This window comes from Lycium ferocissimum, chromosome 10 (assembly GCF_029784015.1).
Source record: "Lycium ferocissimum isolate CSIRO_LF1 chromosome 10, AGI_CSIRO_Lferr_CH_V1, whole genome shotgun sequence".
Lineage (NCBI taxonomy): Eukaryota > Viridiplantae > Streptophyta > Magnoliopsida > Solanales > Solanaceae > Lycium > Lycium ferocissimum.
The window spans coordinates 37,340,969-37,364,206 of NC_081351.1; the positions used below are offsets into that span (position 1 = coordinate 37,340,969).

Genomic DNA, 23,238 nt, shown 5'->3' on the forward strand with positions numbered 1-23,238 from the left:
CCCGATCCTGGCCGTGGCCCAACCCTAGACTTCCTTCTTTTTGCCATGCCCCGAATTAGTGCAACTAATTAGAACGACTCGACAAGTAGGTGCGAATACAAAGTTCCCCAGCGGCGCCCAACAGCATAATCTTTCGGAAGCTCCTGTTGTTTGCTGGTTCCTTCCAACTTCCAAGTAAACCTATTATCTTATGCTTCTATTTTGTGGCTTGGCTGCCGCAATCTCTATATATATGCAGGGTTATTTTATCGAATTTATATGTATTTTAATTGGTAATTTACTCAACTTTAATTTAATTGATCCACAGATGAGGCTGTTAACTCACAATATGTTATCATCAAACATCAAGGGAGTCGTAAATGGATTCCCGTTAAAGATCGAGGTTGTGAAAGTGGTAGAGAAAGAGGTTGATTTTAATATCGACTTTCTCAAGAACATGTTCCATAAGGTTGAATGGAAGGCACTGGCAGAAGCTTCTAGAACCATGGGTTACACTGAGCTGCCTGAAAATGTTGATGCAGCTATGCTGGACTCTGATGATTTTCTACATAAGTTTCATCATGCTCTTCTTGAACTTCATCTTGAAGAAGGTGCTTTGGTTTGTCCTGAGACTGGCAGGAAATTTCCTGTCCAAAAAGGCATTCCTAATATGCTCCTTCATGAAGATGAGGTTTGATTAGTTTTTTTTTTTTTTTTTTTGGTTTGTGTTTTGCTTTGGAAATGGTTTAAGGGGTTCTTATGGTTCAACAATTTGATTGTAATGTGATTGTTGGGAGACATTGTTGATATTATTATGGAGTCATTATCAGAATTCCTTTGTTCACTATATCTGATTCGTAATCTTTTAGTGGTTTCTTTTTTCATTATCGTGGTCTTAATAAAAGAGGTCTAGTTTAAAAATGGTAACAATTCAAGATTGAGCTCAATAATTTGCTGCAAACATTCCAGATTGCCTTACGTATATGCTTAGTTTCGAAGACCTTGACGAAATATGAACATTTCAAGAACGTTAACATTACAACATTGCTCAAATTCCTAGCATAGGACAATCTAATGATCACACTGATTTGAGATAATTTCGTTCTACGAGCTGCGACAATTGTGACAATTTAAATAAAACGGACCATCAGAGTAGATTTGCTCTGTGACAATTGTGGTGTACCAAGTTCTAAAAAGCAAATTGCGGCATTTATTTGTGTACAAACGTCTCTCACGATAAAGAATGGTATATTAACTTAGGGGAAAAGAATAATGCCTCCTTTGCGCGACAGGAATCAATTCCTTATGTGGATGAGGTATGTCATAGATAACACGTAATAGCTGCGAGCTCTTCACCTTTTCTTGCGAGGAGTGGTTTCATAGGGGGGAAGAGGCACACCGAACACCCAATCAAGAACATTCAAGTACTTGGATTTAAATACATCCCTCTCCATAGCATAACAATGCATGATAATTGCAGTTGCGGTGCTAAAGATCACCACATCAGCTCTCTTTAATTTTTCAGACTGAGGCAAATAACCAACATCGGTCATGCATGTGACGAAACTCTCAAGTGCCCGAGCGAGGCAGTAGAGAGAGATCTCTATCCTTCTACTCTTCTTCTCAATTGCCAGGGCCAGACCAGTAGGGAACTGCAAAAAGATTAAAATGTTACCTTTACAGAGGGAGAAGTAAACAACTAGTTAAGAAAATGTAACTAATGGGTCCTATACCGTTCCCAGTACAACCATGGGGATGTTACATCTCTTGAACAGCCTGAAGAGAAGACATGTCCATAACCTAACAACGAAACAACACATTATGCTCTGAGATAAATCAAACATTCGAAGCAAGAGGGCCGAAACGTGGAGGGGGCTTAAACTCGTCAGCCAAAAGGCTTCAAAAAAACAAGGAAAAATATTCATAACAAAGACAATAACATGCAAATACAACAAATCAAATCATGTCTTACCAGGCAGATGAACAATATACGGAGAGAAATAGACTAGACCTTGCTGTACCCAGGAGACCCTTTGCCAAAATTGTGTTAGGTCTGCAAAAATTTCCACAAAATGCTGTAATAACTGGAGCTGAAGGAAGATGGTTGTTCAATTATAGAGCTCAGAAATAAAATGGGCTAAAAGCAATATGAACCTCCGTCATTGAAGAAACCAAAATTCAGTACCTTTTCAAGAGGTCTTGACGATGTACAATGAGTGCAGGAACTAAATAAACTGGAAGGTAAACAGGCAAAGCTCTCTTGTAGGCTTGAATTAGAAAAGAAATAAAATGTGCACCACATCCTTGATTCTCATGTACTATCTGCATGAACATCCAAAGGGAAAACAGACCTTGCAAATTAATAATATCAGCATGTCGATTAAACTCTTGCAATCTTTGATTACTACCTATCCAAAAAAAATTTCAAGAAAGAATAGTGTCAGGTAGAGCAAAAGTATAGTACAGGGCAATTGCATCATCCAATTACATCCGGGATGAAATATCAAGAGTCTACAGCCTTTTTTTTTTTTTAAAAGAGTTATAAAAGTGGCTACAGCACTGCAGGTATTTTTATTCATATGAAGCTAATCAGTAACTCATGCACCGTAGTTGGAACTATAAAGCAATTAATGAACAGAACTTATCCTGTATTTTTAGTTTAAGGAACTCTTGATCTGCAGAATTGATAGTCGACACATATCAGACCTCATATAGTTCTCCTCTTCAGCTGGGCATTCACTACTATATTTAAATCATAACTGTCACTTTTGCTGGAATTCAACTTAAATGCATTTCGTATAGCCCCAAAATACCACATGAAAGAAAAATGGATGAGATATCACAATTGACAATTCCCAAACAGACTATAGGAGACAAAAGATAATGAACTACATATCTTCCAAACGCAGAATAAAATCCAGATTTTGCAATGAACTACATATCTTCCAAACGCAGAACAAAATCCAGATTTTGCATTTGTCTTCATTAGCTCTAAAAAGTATTTTGACTATCAAGCATGCTGGCACAGTGAAAAGGAAAGGATAATAACAAACAGCAAAAGAGAAAAATGAACATATGGTAAAAGTACATAAATCTACAAAGTATTTCTTCTAAATCATAAAGTAGCGACTTCATAAACCTGCTAGAAATAGCAAATGTCGTCAGTCACGACCCACCCCTCCCCCCCCCCTTTTTTTTTTTTTTTTTTTTTTTTGGGTTGAAGGGAACCCGCAATCGCTACCCTTTGGGGGCGCACAAGGTAAACCCTGCTCCAGTGTAATAGCCCACAAACCATACAAGGGAGGTAAAACACACTAAGCAAGCCCCATGCGACGAGCTCAATCGAAAAAGCATGCGGGGAGTTTCGAACTCGCCCACCCTTGTGGGTGTCAATCTACAGCCCCTTAATAAAATGATATGACTCAAGTCCTTTTGTTGTAACCTTAAAATTTTGTTAATTTAAACCCTAACTTCAAAAGCAACAAAACAACCTCAAAAGCTTTAAGAATGCAGAACCATAAAACAGAGTAGACAAAACAACCTCCAGCCAAACCTCAAACTTCTAGCTCTACACAGAAAATATTTTAACTCCTTTATCCCCCAGCGTTTTTAAAGTAGCTAAATTTACTTTACTAGGAGCACACCCAACTAAAATAGAAAGCAGCATTCATATTTGAACTATTTTTCCTGTCAAAGAACAAGAAACTCTAACATACCGAGCAGGGTACTTTCATTTGAGGATCCAGTTTGATGTCAACACCATTGGACTTGTAATGATTCTCTATTGCATCCAAATTCACTACAGAGTTCCCACATGCCAGGTCTCTCACACCCTGCAGGATAACCTGAGCTTTGCCACCATGTTTGTTGAGAAAGGATTTGTAAGATGGATGCAGACTATCTTGCTTCAATATATAAGCGGACCTGTTAGAGAAAGCATTGCTCATAAGGGTATGCTTCTCAGAGTTGGATTTGCAAATTCAGGTTTAGAATTCTGAATTTACTGCATTTTTTTTCAAAAATAGATCGACATGGAAGAGACTTCTTATCGTTATTGTAAGATTTATGACAACAAGTGTTTGGACAACTACTTGTCAATAGAAGTTTTAGTTAGGGTGGGTGTTCGGTTCATCACTGGTGCATACCACATACCGAACCGAAATTAGTTCGGCTCGGTTTATTCTAATTCGGTTAGGTTCTTCAGTATGCGCCTGATAAAATGAACTATTCTTCTGCTTGTAAAATGGGCTTTTTTTCAAAAAAAAAAACTGTGGTGTCCGGGCCAGCTTGCGCGCACTCGACTAATTCCACAAGATACTTGCCACCTCCCACCAGCAACACCAGGTAACTCTGTCCACCAAAGCTAGAACAGATGGGGAGGAATCACCTAGTGCTTTGTCTCTACTGGGATTTGAACCTGAGACCCATGGTGCTCAACCCACTTCATTGACCACTAGGCCACACCCTCGGGTGCTAAAATGGGCTATTTTTTATTCAAAATAAGCTAATTTACTCAAATTAGCATCTTCACTAGCTAAAAACACTCAGATTAAATAGTACATAGGGCATGAATACCTAGAGAACTCATTAAATTGATAACTGAATGTTATCGTACAACTCAAAGTACTGGTGATGTCTAGGTACTCCTAGTCTCAAACAATGAACTGCTCGTGCATACTTGTTTCACTTTATAACTGGTGAATCCGTGAATGTATACTTTTCCCACTCTATTTGTCTACCAGTACTTTGAGCTCACTTTAGGAGTCTCAAACAAATGAACACTCAAAGCGGTTTTGCAGTTAGCACTTAGCATTGATTACATATACCTGTATCTTTGTAGCAGCAGAAGCAAACAGCTATAATGAGGAGCAAACAGTGATACAACATTTGCTAAATTTCGTTTAACTGAAACACCGGAACAATAAAACCGAGAACCGAATCGAATCCTGAAGTTATAAAAATTTTAATTCTGAGACCGAGCCGAAGAACTGAATTAATTCGGGTTTGGTCCGGTTTTCAGTTTTTATGCCCACCCTAGTTTTAGGTAATTTCTGCAGGAAGTTGTAATCACAATTAATCCTATGGAGGCACAAATTTAGCTCTTTTTCATATAAGATATCTACATTTTAGCACTTTCCTGTGTATACTGTTAAGTGTTAAAAACTGACTTGTTTGTGTACATATTGTATCCCTTACAACAACATACAATGTACCCAGTGTAATCCACAAAAGTGGGGTTTTTTTTTTTTTTTTTTGTGTGTGTGTGTGTGTGTGGGGGGGGGGGGGGGGTATATAGAGTGTGCGCAGGCCTTACCTCTACCTTGGGAAGAGTAAAGAGGATGTTTCCGGTAGACACTTGACACAAGGACAAGCAATTGGACAAAATACATCCCATGTCTGACATCATCACCAGGAGCCAAAGTTATATGGGCTGACAAAGCTAGCTTGAGGGGTCAAAATAACATAGGAATTCCACTTGGGCAAATGAAGCACGAAAGTCCAAACAGTTACTTTGGCTCATAGTTGACGTACGTTATCCTTGACCTATGGTGCTTGGGGATGACATACATGCAAAGACAGTATGCATGGCAGGCTTTGCCTTGTATAAAGCCTTTGCATGTAAGATACATGGATATGTATAAGGAAGCTAGAGCTTGGGAAATGCATTGTTGCTTCCTCAAAGGAAATACCATACATGTTAACTATCTCATGGAGCCACTGCAAATTGGTGCAGCTTTATGAAACAGGAACCTACTTGTATTTGATAGAAGGGATTGGAGAAATAGATACTCAAGACAATCCATAGAATCATAATACGTACTGAAACTATAAAATACTTTCCCACGTTCTCTGTTTATTTGTCATTTCCATTAGAATAATCCCAAAGACAATAGGTCTAATATATAATAAAATATAAGGATGCATCCTAATAAGAACTCCAATTCATCCTCCAATTGTTCAAGGTTGCCTTTCACTCTGCACTAAAATGGGATAAAAAGTTTTTAGGCAATGACCATTTAGAGGGGAACTTTCATTCTGTTTGACTTGGAAAGTACTTATTAGCTAACTTCAATATGAAGCCAAATCAACATGATGCAGCTTAGAACTTAGCATGCTTAATCTCAATTTCTAAGCATTGCAAGTCAAACCATGTTCAGAAGCAAGAAACATTTACTTGTTCATGACATTGCAGTTATCAACAATGCAGTGCTAACAACGCATAAAAATTGCAGCTTTACATTGTTAAGAAAGAAACCAGATTGCATAGCAATAATGATGTTTTATATATAAAGCATAAGAAGATATGGCTTGTGATTAAAGAAAAGATCAATACTCAGTATGTGTTTATATGAAATTCGGTCCCCACAAAAGGAGAAAAATGATGCTTACAGGATCTGTGAAGAGGACAGACACATAAGGAAAATGTCTCCATGAGCCCAAGTTAAAGGCTTGCATATACGCCCAAACCGCTTACTTTTTATTCCACAACGCGATGCCAACACAGTCGCACGCACAAGAATGTAAATCGCCAAGCTCGTATGCTGTGTGTTACCAGTAAGAAGCATTGATGGCCCTGCAATTGCACCCGCTAACAATGCTCTCCACTTAGCTGTCCTGAATTTCAAATAGGTCTCGGCTTAATCTACTCTTAGGTTAATCATTGCAACAACTCTCGTAACAAATCAAAAATATTTGATTTTTGCAGACATACATACAAACGCACACTCATACAATATAATAATACATACATACGTACATAGATAACAAATTAAGTACTACTCCCTCCGTCCCAATTTAAGTGTCCTACTTTCCTTTTTGGTCTGTCCCAAAAAGAGTGCCAATTTCTATGTTTAAAAAGTTGATAATTCAAACACCATACATGGCAAGTTTAAAACCACAATATTCAAAGGACATTTTGATACACATCCTTAATTTAGAACCACAAGATTGAAAAGTCTCCCTATATTTCTTAAACTGCGTGCCCAGTCAAAATAAAACACTTAAATTGGGATGAAGGGAGTATATATATTTGCGTGGGTACACAATGATAGTAATTAACAAACTGAAAACATCCGCATTTAACACACACACCCACACAACTGTGTATTTATCTATATACCTTCGATGACCTCCCCAAGCGGATACAATTTCATCAACTGATACAAATGTACCAGCGAAAGTGCCAAGGAATAGACCATATCTTAAAGTTTCTTTTAGTGCGAAACTTACATCTTCGCTGCTGGAGACCATTTGCGCCTTTCTAAGACATGAAAACAAACTCAAATGAGCTAAAACATAGCTGTGAAATTTACTGCCTCTGTTCACTTTTACTTGTCACGTTTTGCTTCTCGAGGTCAAATTACATAGGCTTTGACCGACATTTTAAGATATATTTTTTCATCATATTAATATGAGAAGAATTATAACTTATAATACTTTTCGTATAGTTTTCAAACATCTAAGTAGGCATTTGGCCATAGAAACCAAATATTTAATTGGAATTTTTGAAGTTGGAGTTGTGTTTGGCTATAATTTTTGCACAGAATATTTGATTATTTGAATGTATAGAAAGTGAAAAAAGTGAAAACAAGCCAAATAAACTTCAAGTTGTATTTGAAATTTTCATAGCCAAACGTTGATTTTCAAATAAAGTGAAGAAAAAAATAAAAGTGAATAATCCTCATGGCCAAACGGGTATTTTAAAGTATTGAATTAATGTAGTTCAATTTAGCTTCAAAGATTAGTCAAATTGACTCTTAGACAAGCGAAATGTGACAAAAGTAAAAGTGAACGGATTAGATCTAAATGCTTTGAGGATTCAAAAAACAACATTACTTGGCAGAGGACAAGGATTTTCTCCGTCGTAGGCGAGAGAGAAGAGCGAAGATAGCAAGGCCACCTTTAAGGCCAGCACCTATAGTGAATCCTTTAATTGAAGCACTATAAATTCTCCAAAGCTTATCATAGTCCTGAACAGGATAAGATTCCAGGCTAAGCAAAGAGCAAGATGATGATGAGGAAGGGAGAGTTGATCGCCTGCAATGCTGGCAGTTTTGATTTTGGTTTTGGATTTCATCTTCGGTGGAAGAGCACGTGCAGTGGACGCCGGTGGATGTCTTAGCTACGTCGCCGGACGGGTCGCCGGACGGCGGCATACCGGCGGTGGAGTGGAAAGCGAATATTATGGAAGGAACTGTGTGATTATCGAAGGGCGAGTGCAAGTGTTACACCTATCATTGTAGCGTTAACAGTTGACGTCCTGAGGATGACGGTTTTTAAATTATTTAATATTACCTTTTGGGTTTTTTGGATCGTGATTTTCATTACAACCGAATTTAAAGAAACTCCAATTACGATGGAGGGGGAAAAATACTCTCTCTGTCATTTTCAAGCCAGAATGATTAAAAAAAAAAGGCAATCCGGTGCACTAAGCTCTTACTATGCGGGATTAGAGAAGGATCGGATCATTGAGAATCACTCTATGACAAAGCTCTTTACTGTTTTACTGCAAGAAGGCTATTTCACAGCTCGAACCCGTGACCTCCTGGTCACATAACAAAGAACTTTACCAGTTATGCCAAGGCTCCTCAAGTCAGAATGATAATTTTACTTAAATCACTTCTAATTATTACTTCTTACAGATAAAAAAAAGTGTTCACTTAGACATTTACGTACCCCTTAAAAAATACTAACTTTTAGATAAAAATAAATAATTTGACTAAGCTACTGCTAATTAAATAGTTATTGAGATTTAATCATTTTATACCTAATAAAGACAATTTTGATAAAGATAATTTTGAAAGAATGAGGTTAATTATTTCTTAATTTGATAAGTGAACACTCTTTTTGAATTAAAAAAAAAGGATAAGTGGACACCCTTTTATCCGGAAGAGTACTAAGTTATGTAATGATTAAAATCAATCAAAACATATAGTATTAAAGATTGTGTAACCACTAAAAATTCATTAAAATTTTCAATCCAATAATTAATAATAAGGATAAAATGGATATGAAGACACCCTTTTACTTATTATTTTTTAATTTTTTATATTTTAGGATTTGGCGCCATTGTGTCCACCAGAGCGACCCACTCAGGCGTTTTCTAATGGGCCTGCCCAGCTAGCGGTGTCTTCCCATGTGAGTGTGACTATCGAGCCACATTAAGCTTTTTATTAAAATCAATTTTATTCAATATAAGGCAAATATTCAAAATACATATTTGATTATTTAAAATACTTATTTTAAATATATATGTTACTTATTATTTCGTAATTTTGTCATATTTAGGATTCGGCGCCAGTGGGTCCATAAGAGCGATCCGCTTAGGAGCCTATTCATGAGCCTGCCGAGTCAGAGGTATCTTCTCATGAGACTATTGAGCCACAGATAAACTTTTTATTTAAAATCAATTTTATTCAATATAAGGTGAATATTAACTTAATTTTTTTAAACCTTTATTTGGACCTCGAACAGCATCTCGTCCAGGAGACTATATCATATTCAGCACCAGACCCATCTCAGGAGCCTACAGATCCACCTCAGGAGCCTACTCAAGCGCCCGTCGATACACAAGTTTGATTAGTTGACAAACATTAATGTATTCAATATAAATAAGAAATGATACTAATTATTATATATTTTTTAGGTTCATCCTTCGGCACCTGCGGTGGCAACTCCCGACGAGGAAGAGGTCGAGTTTCCAGATTCAGCTCAGCCTGGGTTACACACGCTACTACGAAGGCCTTCGGTGAAATTACATTCGCCTTTTCTACCCTTTAAAAGTAGAGTTCATATTGAACAAAATTGTAAATTAATTATTTTCCTAATCTTTAGGACTATAGAAATAACTTTGTTTTCCATTAAATCATTCCTTGTCGCTATTTTGGAGGGAGGGGGGAGGAGGTGTGGAGGAATCATAGACGTAAGAATAATTTATATTATTATAAAAAGTAGAAGGGCAATTACCTTTTCCAACAAGGAAACTCCACAATAATTTTTTATTAATGTTTAGGATTTTAAAATCAACTAACTTTAGGTAATTAATTTTTCCTTATTTGAACTATTTTATGTAAATTCCTAATATTTAGGACTCTAAAATTAATTAACATTTTACTTTATAGAAATCATTTGCTTATAACGTAACATTATTTGTGAAAATTAAATGGGATAACATTCTCGGCCGTGTTCTTCCATGAAGTGTTTGTTTCCAGATTAAACTGTTACAAGTTTCCATGAGCAAATTAAATTCAATATTTTGCCCTATGTTACACGTTTAAAGTGGCTTCTAAAATTGGAACGTAGATATCATGTCTTTTTTCCTCCGATATTGGAAGTGGCTTCTAAAATTGTTAGGATATGATTGAAAACAAATTACAAGGAAGAGAAAAAAAACAGAAAGGAAAAATTTAGGACAATGAAACAAGAGAAGAAATCTTTCAATACGGATATTTTAACTTAAATTGCAATGAAAATTTTAGAAACAAGAGGAGAATTCTTTCAATACGGGTATTCTAACTTAAATTGCAATGAAAATTTTATGTTATACGCAATGAATTGTCAGAAATTAAATTCTTCGAAAAAAATTATACTTGTAACAATATATGATTTGGTATGTCCCTAACTATTATAAATGGATATTTCAACAAATCTTATCATTTAGTGTTAGAAATCTATCAATTGGGTTAAGAAATTTCAAGTAAAAAAAAATAAAAAAATCAGCAAATGTGTCGGATGAGCAAATTAAACTCATTGATATGGAAAATATTGTGACTTGAGTTCTTGTCTTATGGTAGTTAGTTTGCCTATTTCACCATTTATGAGCAAATATTTGACCCAATAAAAAGTACATTAATTTCACTAATTAAAGTATATAAAAAGAACAATCCCTAAAGCAAAATGCTGAGAGGTAGAAAAAAAAAAAAGTAAAAGGATTTAGAAAAGAATTAAAGGAGTCAAACTAAGAAAGTTGTATAGAATTCTTATATATGGAATAAAATTACAATTACAGTTAAATATTAAAAATTTGGGATGAACTATTGTAAAGAATTTGAGATAATAAAAAATAAACCAATTCCTTTGATGCTGCGAACCAATAGTTAAAAATTTGAATTGATTAATTAATTAGCAAAAGAATCCAATTTTATTCTTTTTCAAATTCCTCACATTAGTAAATTTTGCAAATCGAAGAAACTATATGGATTTGTTAAATGAGTAAAATATTAGTGGCGGACAAAATTAGAAATAAAAAAAAATTATGGATAATGTTAAATGTCAAATGGGCAAAATGCAAATTTAAAATAACAAGCATGAAATGATCAATTGTCATTATAGTTATTACACTTATTCTAACAAATGAAAATTATCAATATTATTTTAAATATTAAGTTATTTCACTGCTAAATAAGCATGAATTAGCGACAGAAAGTTAAATAGTAAAAGTCGTCGCTAATTCTATTTACCGAAGGATTAGCAATGAATTATTAAAAAAAAATGTTAGCTACAAGTACTCTAGCCACAGATTAATGACGAAGTTCGTAATTAAGTATGTTTTTTTCTTTTATAATGTTTGTTGTCAAATGAGTTACGCGCTTTACACCAGAACTGGTTGACACAAAAGTATCTAGTCACATGCTCATAGGCCGTTAACCTTGACGTATTAGTAAATGGGCGAAAATCATTTACACCCCCTAACTTTGTTTTGAAAATCAAACTCCCCCCTCAACTTTGAACAATAGACATTCTCCCTCCTTTATCCTATTCAATGACTACTTCACCCTTATATTTTTTCAATCCTCCATTTATGTAATACATTTTTATATTATATATAATATTTATTTATTTAATCTAGGTATTTATAGATTCTTATTTTAAGTTTATTAACATTTTAAGTAGAATAATACTTTTATGAATTTATAACAAAATATAATGCTATTTTTTATGATTGTTATTTCAATATTATATGCAGTAAGTATGTATATATGTATGTATATGCATGTGTGTATATTTAAGTTTCACTTCTCTCTAATTCTCTATTGTTTATATAAATAAACAGTTTTGGTTGTCTCTAATGACATATTTCTTAAATCATAATAAAATTCATTTACAGTATAAATAAATAAATTTTAAAAATTTGCCTCTATTTTTTTAATTGTTTTTGCATTACCTACATAGAAATATATTTATAAAGTTATTATGACCAGTTATTTTTCACTTGTATAAATAAATATTAAAGTTTTGATTATTTTTAATAAAATTATTTTTTGTTTATTCTGCTAATTTAATCTTTTATAGAACATTATTAACTTACATACTCAATTAGTATTTCTCATTTTTTTACTTCGCATAGAAGATAATATTAAGTTTTTATAAGAAATTTGTTACATAAATTAAAAAAATGAAAAATAACATGATTTTAAATAAGTAAAAAAAGAAAATAAAAGTTAATAATGTAAGGATAAAGTAAGCATTTTAAAAAGTCAATTAGGTTAAAGTGGAGAGAATGTCTATTGTTCAAAATTGAGGGGGAGTTTGATTTTTAAAGCAAAGTTAGAGGGTGTAAATAATTTTTCACCCTTAGTAAATTTGTTCAAATATTATAAATAAAAATAAAAAAAATAAAAACAAGTCAAATTTCGAGTTAGGCCTCTCTTTATATTGGGATTCTCAAAGGAGGAACTAGGAAGGAAGGTTTCTTAACCTAAAAGTTATTCCCATTTAATTTCAAATTGTCTGAAATCAAAGATTCATTTCTTTGAAGCTAGCATATATACACAGTATACTGTACCATTTAGTTTGCCTAACTTTCTTTTTGACAATTGTTTATATATATAATATATATATATATATATATATATATATATATATATATATATATATATATATATAATCTTTCTTTCTTTTTAAATTACTTATTCAGTTATTCTATATCTCCTCCTAATTAGACTCAACGAGAAAAATCATTAGTAAACGTCAAATCTATATCTATATATATTATAAAGCTAGGCATAGACAAAGTAATGTGACACCTCTCTATGACCACCATTCCTATTTTTCTTTTTTGTCCTTTTTTTTGTTGTTGACATTTTTCTCTATTTTCCCCTTATTTTGTAATTAAAGGATTAAACATGTTCTATCTTATTTATTAAGTTTCATTAACAACCATATTCTTTCATTGTATATTAATTACTTAATTATAATTTACACTAATGGAGAATTGAAAAACCGTCAGCTTTCAAGTTCTCAATCGTTCCTTCTCCCCTCCATCACCAAAATTAAGGCTATTTGTTTTACTATATATTGTTTGGACTCCCATATATTCTTCATGTTTTTTTTTTTTTTTTTAAAGAACTTCTATACACCTAAAATGCCACTATTATATCTCTACAGACGGTGATGATGCATTGAACTGAGAGATGATGCGACGCCAAGTAGGGTGAAGAGGGTGCACGGAATTGCTGAAGAAGAGACGTTAGTCACGGCGTTTGGATGTTTGGCCCTTCATTATTCTTTATGGTGTTCACTGTCTGGTCTATTGATACAAGCATTTTGTCCATCACATTAATGACAAAATACTCTGAATACATATCTCACAATCTAAATGGAGGACTTATATTAGGCAAAGCTTGAGAAATCTTCCTGTTGCATTTTCTATATTCGTAGAAATTTTTCTGCTGTTTTCTAATTATTTATTCGTAGTAAATCAAGCAAAGCTTTAAACAATTAGTTGTTACTATTAGAAAACATGAAATTAGCTACAGAATTTTTCGGGTAATCCTCATTTAATTTGTCGCTAAATAACTGCTAATTAATTGAATCCGTTGCTAATCTATCACTAAATGAAATTAGCAAGTGAAAAGAAAATAATAAGTTTTTCAATATAGTCCACATTCTCTTGGCCATACTAGAAGAAAGTTTTGACTCTCACCTAATTAAATTCTAACACAATTTCCACGAAAACACTCAAGAAATTGAATTTTTTTTTTTTTTTTTTTTTGCAAGATAGAATATTGGATATGTGGCCTAATGACGATGGAAATGACAAAAAATAATGGAAAGATGAGTTCATGCAGACATGTAGTACTGTGTTTTAATTAACGTTGTAAAAACAAAGGGCAAGAAGCTGCTGGTTTTTCTCATGCAGTTGGTTAGGTTTTCGGGGGCTGCTAGTTTTAATTGCAATTTTAATTTCAAGGGGCGTTATGTAGGGGTTTTAAGGTGTGTTAATTTTCTGGTGGTTATTAGGTCAGGTTGTTAATGTCTCTTAATTAGCTAAAGGCGGTATCTAGAAACTAGAAGTGAACATGCGTTATGTTGGGGTAATTTGGTTCTTTTTGCTTTCGTTGGGTCATTTAGGTTCCAGACTCTGTAATTTGTGACATTCTACTATAGTTCATAGTAGTTGTTTATAAATAAAAAGGAAAAAGGGTAAAAAATGCTCCTTTATTTTAGGAAAAGGAATAAAAATATTTTCCATTATATATTTAGGTTAAAAATACCCTTTCCGTCATTAAAGTTTTTAAATATATTCATCATGTCTTAATGGAGGTCCCCAGCATAACTCGATTTCATTTTTAAACCAGCTCCATTTAAACCCTACCAACTACATAAAAAACGCATATGCGACCAACTTGTTCCCAAGCATTACATCTGGAGCCACTAGGCAAAAAACCGGGTAACCCATATGGGTTTTTATTTAGTTGAGCCGGGTTTAAATGGAGCGAGTGCAAAAATGAATCGGATTATGTTGGAAATTTCCGTTAAGATAGGGGTATAATTAAGAACTTTAATGATGGAAGGGGTATTTTTGACCCAAAATTGTAATGAAAGATTTTTTTAGCTCCTTTTCCAAAATAGAGGGGTATTTTTTACCCTTTTCCCAATAAAAAACCAAGTTATAAGGGTGAAAATGATCAAACATATATAGTAAGTCTAGCATGCAGTGAAACCAAGTATATTTTCAAAAATGAAAGGTTATACTTTTAACTTATATAGGAAGGAATGTAATTATTTAGAAAAAATTCTTTCAATTGTCACAAAGGGTGATATATTGATTGATAAAGATTCTAGCTAATAAATTCCACAGATTTCCCACAACTCCGTAAACAAACTTCCCGTATGCTCTCTCGGTGCCATAAGAAGTGTCATCTTAGTTAAAAACATGCATATTAAGGAATTAATAATGCAATATAAAGTTTACTAAAGTACCCTTATATAATAAAAATAAATTACTTTTTCCTCTTGATTAGATCATGCATAAGTATTAATCCTTTGGACATTGAAAATCCAACAATACTAAGTAACTATGTCGCTTTTTCAATCATCATTTTAGATGTTACTTTAACTTTTAAGGTTTTGTTTAAGGGTAGAGTTGGAAAAAACTAGTCAGTTTATGTCTTGATTTCCTAAGATGACACTTGTTATGAGACAAAATATTTTAGCTTAAATGAGACACTTATCATGGGACAGACGGAGTATTTCTTTGGAGCCTTATAATTGGGAAGCTAAAGTTATTAGCCAGCTAAGAATCAAAGGTGAGTTTGGGAAATTGAAACTTAATTCTACTTCTAGCTAAAGTATCGATACTCAAAAAGGATGCTGGATTTGCAAACCAAGGGAAAATCATTTAAACTTTCTACAAATTATGGTTGGTTTCAGTAGCATGTCAATTGGCAAGTACTCCGTATTCTACTTCTGCGAACTTTGCTACTCCTTCTGTCTTATAATAAGTGTCAACTTAGCCCAAAACACGCATATTAAGAAATTAGTAATGTCACGTAAAGATTACTAAATTACCCATATATAATAAAAATAAATTACTTTTTCCTCTTAATTAGAATATGCAAAAGTAATAATTCTTTTTGACATTGTGAATCCAACAATACAAGTTATTATGTGATTTTTCCGATCATCATTTAGATGTTGTTACTTTAACTTGTCATTTTTTGTCCGAGGGTAAAGGTGGAAAAAACTAGTCAATTCATGCTTTGATTTCCTAAGGTAACACTTATTATGGAACAGATTCTTTTGATTAAGGTGACACTTATTATGAGACGGAGGGAGTATATGTTTATTTGCTAAAAAAAATATCCCTAGCTAGAGAATAAGTTACCCTTTTGAGTAATTTGTAAACTAAAAGTTAAAAGAATACGACGTTTCTCCTTGTACAGTCATGTTAAAAACCCAAAGTGTATGGACGCACGTTAAGCATTTTAATTGTGATCAGTAGAAGTTAATTTTACTCGTTTAATCTCTCACCTTTTAATTGGAGGAATGACTAATTTTGTGCGCGTGTGTGAACTTGAAAGAATACGATGACATTGTGAAGTAAGACTTTAACATTTCAAAACAAAGGTCAACGTTGACAGAAGCTCTTTTGTCCATTTTTACTTAAGTCTGCCAAAACGGCTTTCTTGTCATGAACTAATTAAGAATTGAAATGACTTATAATTGAGATTAGTTAATGAAAAATAACCATTAAAGGTATATATATAGTCCAAAATGGGGAGAAAAATTCTGTGGGTGTTTAAATTTGTGTTTAAATAAAGCAAAGTTCTTGAATACTAATTGCTAAAATTTAGAAATTTCTTCTTAGTACTAAATTTACGTTGATCACATATATGATATCTCTAAATAAAATTATATTTTCGACTTGCAAGTAAAATTTCCAATTCCATTAACCAAGCCATTGAGTATTTTGAGACAATACCGGTGATTTAAAAGGCAGTTTGAAGACTCTCCCCGAGGCTCGCCCTAGGGCGAGGCGCTGGCAAAACGCCCCGAGGCTCACGTTCGGGGCTTAGTTCCTATGAGGCTTATGCCCTAAGTGCCTGACTGTACGCCCTAAACCTGCCTAACGCTCAACGCTCAGGGCTCCCCTAACAGTTCTTACACAAATTATATGTTAAATTCCTTAATTAAAATCGTTAACCCTCATAATTCTTTAACACATGAATGATATTTTATAGTTTTTCATAATTACAAATAAGAAGATTGGGTGTAACTCAAACAACAAGTCGTAGTATTGCATATTTACTATTTGAGAACATTGTGAGGGTGAATATCACTTAATATTTCTTTTAAAAATACCATAGCCGATTTGTGCATTTTCATTTGTCATTGGCCTTTTGTCCTACGTATCATATTTTATTATTTCGCTTTATCATATTTTATTATTTCGCTATTTGAAAGTAATTTTAGTTTTATTCATGAAGGAGTTACGTTTTAATTATAATACTGATAAAGTTTATTGATATAAAATGAACAGTATGATAGTAATATTGTTTTAAGAAACTGTGATTTTTTCATTGTTTGAAAGTTAAGATGTTAGAGTTGATATGTAATCCCTAATAGCTTTTATTTCATTGTATTATTTATACTTATAAAATTATGTTATATATAATTACAAGTTGTAAGCAGGGGTGGCTAGAGGGTGAGGCTAGTAAAGCTTCTGCTTTAGGCCTCAAAAGATTTTACTGATGAATTTTATGATTTAAATATCTCTTTGATAATATTGAAGATTGTAAAAAGAAGTAATATATATATATATAACAAAAGAAAGAAAAACACTATCTATGTATTAAGAGCAATATTCTAAAACTTTGAACTAAACTACTCAAATCTTCATATTATTAAATAAAGTTTTTACAATAACATCTTAGGTAATATCTTTAAAATACATGGCTAATATCTTATTGATTTTAATTGATCCTCACTAATATAAATACTAATGTTAATATATGAAGTGAAAGACAACAAGTATGAAAAATAAAAAAAGGCAATACTAATTTTTTTTAATGTAATTTTACCTATTTAAAAATATTTATTTTATGAAATACAAAAAATTAAATACCTATGGGGCTTACGCCCCGTGCCTCTTACGCCTCGCCGAGGCAAATGTAAAACGCCCCGCCTTATGCCTCGCCTTTTAAGACACTGGACAATACTAGCTGTCATCTAAATTAGGATCATAACCTGAGGTCTTGATTAGAAATTTGAAATGGCTATGAGTGCAAATTAAAGTCTTTAGTTAGGTAATCCCAAGAACTTAAAAGGAAATAGGGGTCTTTACAGAGAAAAGGCCATAAGTAGTCCTTATCTATGGGAAAGAGGTCTAAAATGATCCCTTAACTATACGCTTACCGGTTTTAGTCCTTTAACTATCCAAAAACTTATCAAATTTGGTCTCCGTCTATTTTTTATACAAACAGCATACAAACTCATAAACCTTTGTGAGATTAATCATTAAACCATTCCTCAGACCTATATTTCTCTCTCTCTGCTTCTTTTTCCTCAAGTTACTCTTGTAAAAAAAAAAAAAAAAAAAGAGAGCATTTTGGCACTGGTGTCGCTCTCGAGTCTCTAAAATTCGAAAAGACAAATTCAGGCACAAAATTTCTGTAACCATTCTTCTCAAACACTACTAAAAAACCGATGGAAAAAACCCACTGAAAGACCGACAGATTCTGTCGGTTTTTTCAATAATTTTTTTAAATCTTTTTTTTTTTTTAAGAAAACCGATGGACTGCGTCGATTATTTTTTGCACAAAAATGAGCAAAAAAATATAATTATTTGTTATATTATTTTCTAAAATAAACCGATGGAATCCGTCGGTTTTTTATTTTTATTTTTTATTTTTTTATAATAAAACCGACGGAGACGAAGTCCGTCGATTTTTAAAAAAAAAAAGATAAATTAAATCAATGTAAGTATATGAACAAAAAAGATCAGTGGTCTAGTGGTAAAGCCCTTTAATGCCAAGCAACATACCTGGGTTTGACTCCAAGTTCCTACATTTCGGGAGAGAGAAATATAGGTCTGAGGAATGGTTTAACGATTAATCTGCCAAGGTTTATGAGTTTGTCTATTTGTTTGTATAAAAAAATAGATGGAGACCAAATTTGATAAGTTGACTAGTTAAGGGGTAAAATTCTACATTAGTCATTCTTTAATTTTCAAAAAAAAAAAAACTTTTCTCGACATGTGAGACCGTCACAGTTTTATATTTCCCAAATCTATTCGCAAATTTACTATTTGACTTTGATCGGGATCAAAGTTCAAGACATACCGGAAGCTTATCAAACAAGTGCCCAAAAAAAAGCAACCCTCAGCCTCCGGCGGCACCTCTGGCTGCTGCAGCTCCGGCAGCACCTCCGGCCGCTCCGATTTCTGGTCGAGTTTCCATGATTAAACAAATAGAAGAATGGGTGATTGAGCAAAAAACAGGGACCATGGAAAGTCTTAAGGATGTTCAAGTTTTAGCCCAGATTTCAGATAAATGTGGTGGGTTTGAAGGAAGAGTAAAGAAACAGAACTCGAAGACAGAAGTTAGGAAGGATATTGTTGAGGCCTTGCTATCAAAAGATTTTAAATTTTCTAAGTAGGTGTTTTCTTGTTTAGTTATATGAATGAAAGTCGTGATTTAGTTTAAAAGGAAAGGGAATTAGTTTTGTTTAAATTTCCCTTATTTGGAAATGGAAGTTGTAATGAGAATGGAATTCCACTAAATAAAAAGGTGTTTTGTCTCTTCTTTTCCAATTGATGTTTTTATCTTCGAATTTTTTTTTATTTCCAATTGATGCTCCACTTTGATGCAGCTTTACTTTGTTACATACAGCCTTTATATGGCAATGCTTGTTTCACCTTCCATAACTGAATGTTCTCTATTTCTTATTGCTTGGGCTTAATTTGTTTATGGGGTTAATGCGCTGAAGATTTGGGACATGCAGAAATGGTAATTTTCATTTGGATATCTATATAAATTGTTTTGAGGATTATGCTTCTGCCTGTTTTCCTTAGTGAATTACTTGCTCTATCATCCACATGGCATGTTTTTGAGGCTTATCTTTGTGGACATTGTTCTAATTACTATTGACTGGGGCTATAACTAGATGGTTGCTTAGTTAAAGCGGAGTCTTTAACCCTGTAGCAAGCATAGAATTCATTGAACTGTGCAATGTAGTGCTGCAGTGTCATGGAACTGAAGTGTGTCTTCAACGTGTTTTGAGGGATTGTCTGGAGGCTGGTGCGAGGCTCGCCAACCCAGGTTAGCTTCAGCCTTGTATTCTTTAGTTAACTGGAGAATTGGTCTCTTTAGTTTGAGAACTGTGAAGATTCATTTGTCTGTACATCATTCTATAGTTTCATTGCATTGACTTGTCAAATCTTTAGCTACAAGGCCAGATTACACTGCAACAGTCACCTTTTTCTGTGCAGCCATAAAGGAGGTGAGAGTCTTTCTGTTCAACTCACCTCTTTTTATGTTCTTTTTTTTACTAGGCGAGTTCACTCTTCCGGACTTCTTAAATGGTCGCTTGGATCTCTGTCAAGCTGAGAATGTGGACAAGTTAATATCGGCCAAGTCAGTGGCTGCTGCAGATGCTGCCTTGGCAGGAATCGAGGTGATCAGCTGTGTAAAATCACTTTTTTATTACAAGAGTTATTGACCCTTCTATACATCAGTAAAGCACAAATTCAGAAATTATGTTTTTGCCTTCTTTCTAAGTGCTGGGAAATTATGTTGAATGATGTGTTCTTTTTGTCAGGGTGGTTTTTCTTCTTTGGTCAAATCACTAAGAACTCAATGTGTGGAGTTGCTAACTGAAATTGAGGCCCGTCTTGACTTCGACGACGAGATGCCACCCCTTGATCTGAATCTTATTATGGACAAAATATATGGGATGCTGCATGATCTGGATAATGCAGTGGAAACTGCCAATTATGACAAGCTTCTGCAGTCAGGACTTCAGGTTTTATATTGCACTAAGACTAACCATGTTCTTATACAAGGCTAGTGGATGTTGTCTGTGAGAACAATGTATTAACCTAAAAAGGAGGAAAACACAAAGGATACATGCCTTAAATTTGTCATGAATTTGAGAATGGGTGAAGGCACATCTAGCTGTTTAGCTGGCCTGCCAAAGAATGGCCTTTTTAATTTTTCCCTGCTTTCCTAATAATTAAAATAAGATAACATGATTTTTAATGAATATCTTGCAGATTGCTATTATGGTCGACCAAATGTTGGGAAATCAAGCCTTCTTAATGCATGGAGCAAAGTATGTTCCAACAATATACCCATCATTTACCATCTCATACTTGTACTTGATTATTTTTCTGAATAGTTATCGCACTACATCTTTTAAGTCTTAACAGTGGCATAGACTTTTAAATCAGCAACTAAATCTGAAACAAAATGTTGACCAGTAAATAGAAACCCCACCTATAACTGGAAACATATACTAAGAAGTTTCCTGCAATTGCCAGCTCCCAGTTCTTATAATTTGTGTAGGATATGACTTGGACCGTTATAGCTCTACTTGAGACATTTCCAGGGATCCATTGAAGAACTCTTTCCTCACTTTGCTTCTTATTGCTATAGACCATTTATTCCTTTTTGTATAGAAAGTATATATAGTGGCTGAATCTCTAGTTTCACAATTTAAACTCTATACATTTAGCCAGCAATAGGTTGTGCTATATTCAATTGATAGTTGATCACGGTGAATTTCTCTATAAGCCACAGTTCAGAACTCCACAGTTCAGAACTACTTCCCAAACCTACAACTATAAGACAGTTAAAAGAATAACAATGAGCCATCTCAATCCCCTAATTTATAATTGTCCACCTTAAATTGTCGCATAATATGAAATAACTTGTGTTCTTAGGAGTGAAAGACATTTTCCTCTACAAGTATTGCAACTCTTGCTGTGTTCCACTTGCTTCTATGAATATATAAACATGATTGTCAATCTTTACTCTATCAACACCCTACCACTACTAGTATCAAGACCAAAAAAATTTTATAAAACGTTTTTCATGACCAATATTTTCCTAAAAAATTAAGTACACTCCCCTATTCTTTAGAATCTCTCTAGTTTGACCTGTCTGCTTACTGTTTTATTATCTTACTGACAACTATTTCTAATCAAGTGCCTTATATTAGCGTGCAGACTGATAGAGCAATAGTTACAAATATTGCTGGCACCACACGGGATGCTGTAGAAGCCAATGTTTCTGTTCGTGGTGTTCCTGTTACACTTCTTGATAAGCAGGAATCAAGGAGACTGATGATGTTGTGGAATAAATTGGTAAGACCTTTCTGTTTGCCAAGTTTATATCTTGTCCAATGTTTACTACTGAAGCTTGCCATTTTCTTATCTGCTGAAATTTTGGTCATTAAATAGATAAATTTTTTATTGAATCAGATTCATTTTTTATTGAACCAGACTCTATTTATCCTTCAAAAGCAATTTATCAGCTCCTTATACACAGATTAATTTTTCCTGAAAAAATATGGTTTTTTTTTTGGTTGCATTTGGGGTCTATTCCAGAGTCCGATGGCTCAATACTTCTTATAACTTTCAAGTGTATTTCTGTCATTCCGGAGTCTAACGTGCAGAATTAAAGAATTTAGATCGGTAACATAACTTCATTTTTAGAGTTTGCATGATTGTGTCTCCAAAGAATTGCAGATGTCGGTTAATTATTGAAGATTTCCAAACTGTAGCACTCTGTTATCATCGCTCCTCACATAAACATTCTTCTGTTGAATCTCCAGTCAAAGTTCTTGGTGAATGTAGTTGCCACCCCATGATGGTTCCTTATTATGGTACCTCAACACTGTTCTACCAACAACACCAACAACAACATACCCAGTGTAATCCCATAAGTGGGCTCTGGGGAAGGTAGTGTGTACGCAGGCCTTACCCTACTTTGGGAGATAGAGAGACTGTTTCCGATTGAACCCAATTAAAGATATTGATCCCTAATATCTTTTTCTTGTGTCGATGAAATTTGAGATGAACTACCTGTGTTGAGTTTCTATTTATCTGATTCTCTTAGCATTCTGTTCACAGGTGTGGAAAGATCTGAAGCTGTTGCAAAAAATGCTGATGTCGTAATAATGACCATAAGTGCAGCAGAGGGGTGGACTCTAGAAGATACAAAGCTCCTTGAGAGAATCCAAAGGAATCGGGTTTATAAGTTATTCCATTCATGTTATTGATAACTTTGAATATGAAATACTGAAATAGTACCTGTAAAAAGTACTTGTTTCTTCCCCTATCTACGAACTTCTTTGATCTGATATTCGTTAAGTTGAACAAAAATATTCTTTGCTTTACTTTGTCTTGTTATAAATGATTTACATTAATCTGAGTTTGTCAAATTAAGTCTAGTATATATTTTTTCTTTTCAACTGCTGGAATGTGCTTTATATTATGCAGCCAATAAAGATCGAAAGTTATCATCTGTAAGCTGG

General features: G+C 33.8%; 3 protein-coding genes across 3 annotated transcripts; 2 read left to right on the forward strand and 1 right to left on the reverse strand.

Annotated features, from left to right (window-relative positions):
• Positions 1-156: 156 nt before the first annotated feature.
• LOC132033734 (multifunctional methyltransferase subunit TRM112 homolog A-like) lies at positions 157-826 on the forward strand. The gene is made up of 2 exons (XM_059423784.1): positions 157-174; positions 308-826. The coding sequence occupies exon 2, from the start codon at positions 308-310 to the stop codon at positions 674-676; it is 369 nt and encodes a 122-aa protein (XP_059279767.1). The 5' UTR covers positions 157-174; the 3' UTR covers positions 677-826.
• On the reverse strand, positions 672-8,290 carry LOC132033733 (uncharacterized). The gene is made up of 8 exons (XM_059423783.1): positions 7,816-8,290; positions 7,100-7,240; positions 6,370-6,594; positions 3,696-3,903; positions 2,165-2,301; positions 1,952-2,032; positions 1,713-1,779; positions 672-1,631 (listed from the first exon to the last, which is right to left on the reverse strand). The coding sequence occupies exons 1-8, from the start codon at positions 8,133-8,135 to the stop codon at positions 1,332-1,334; spliced, it is 1,479 nt and encodes a 492-aa protein (XP_059279766.1). The 5' UTR covers positions 8,136-8,290; the 3' UTR covers positions 672-1,331.
• Positions 8,291-19,206: 10,916 nt separating this feature from the next.
• Positions 19,207-22,969, forward strand: LOC132034856 (uncharacterized). The gene is made up of 7 exons (XM_059425202.1): positions 19,207-19,355; positions 19,885-20,021; positions 20,255-20,376; positions 20,521-20,724; positions 20,975-21,033; positions 21,922-22,066; positions 22,835-22,969. Exons 1-7 carry the CDS (start codon positions 19,207-19,209, stop codon positions 22,877-22,879), a joined length of 861 nt encoding a protein of 286 aa, XP_059281185.1. The 3' UTR covers positions 22,880-22,969.
• Positions 22,970-23,238: the final 269 nt, after the last annotated feature.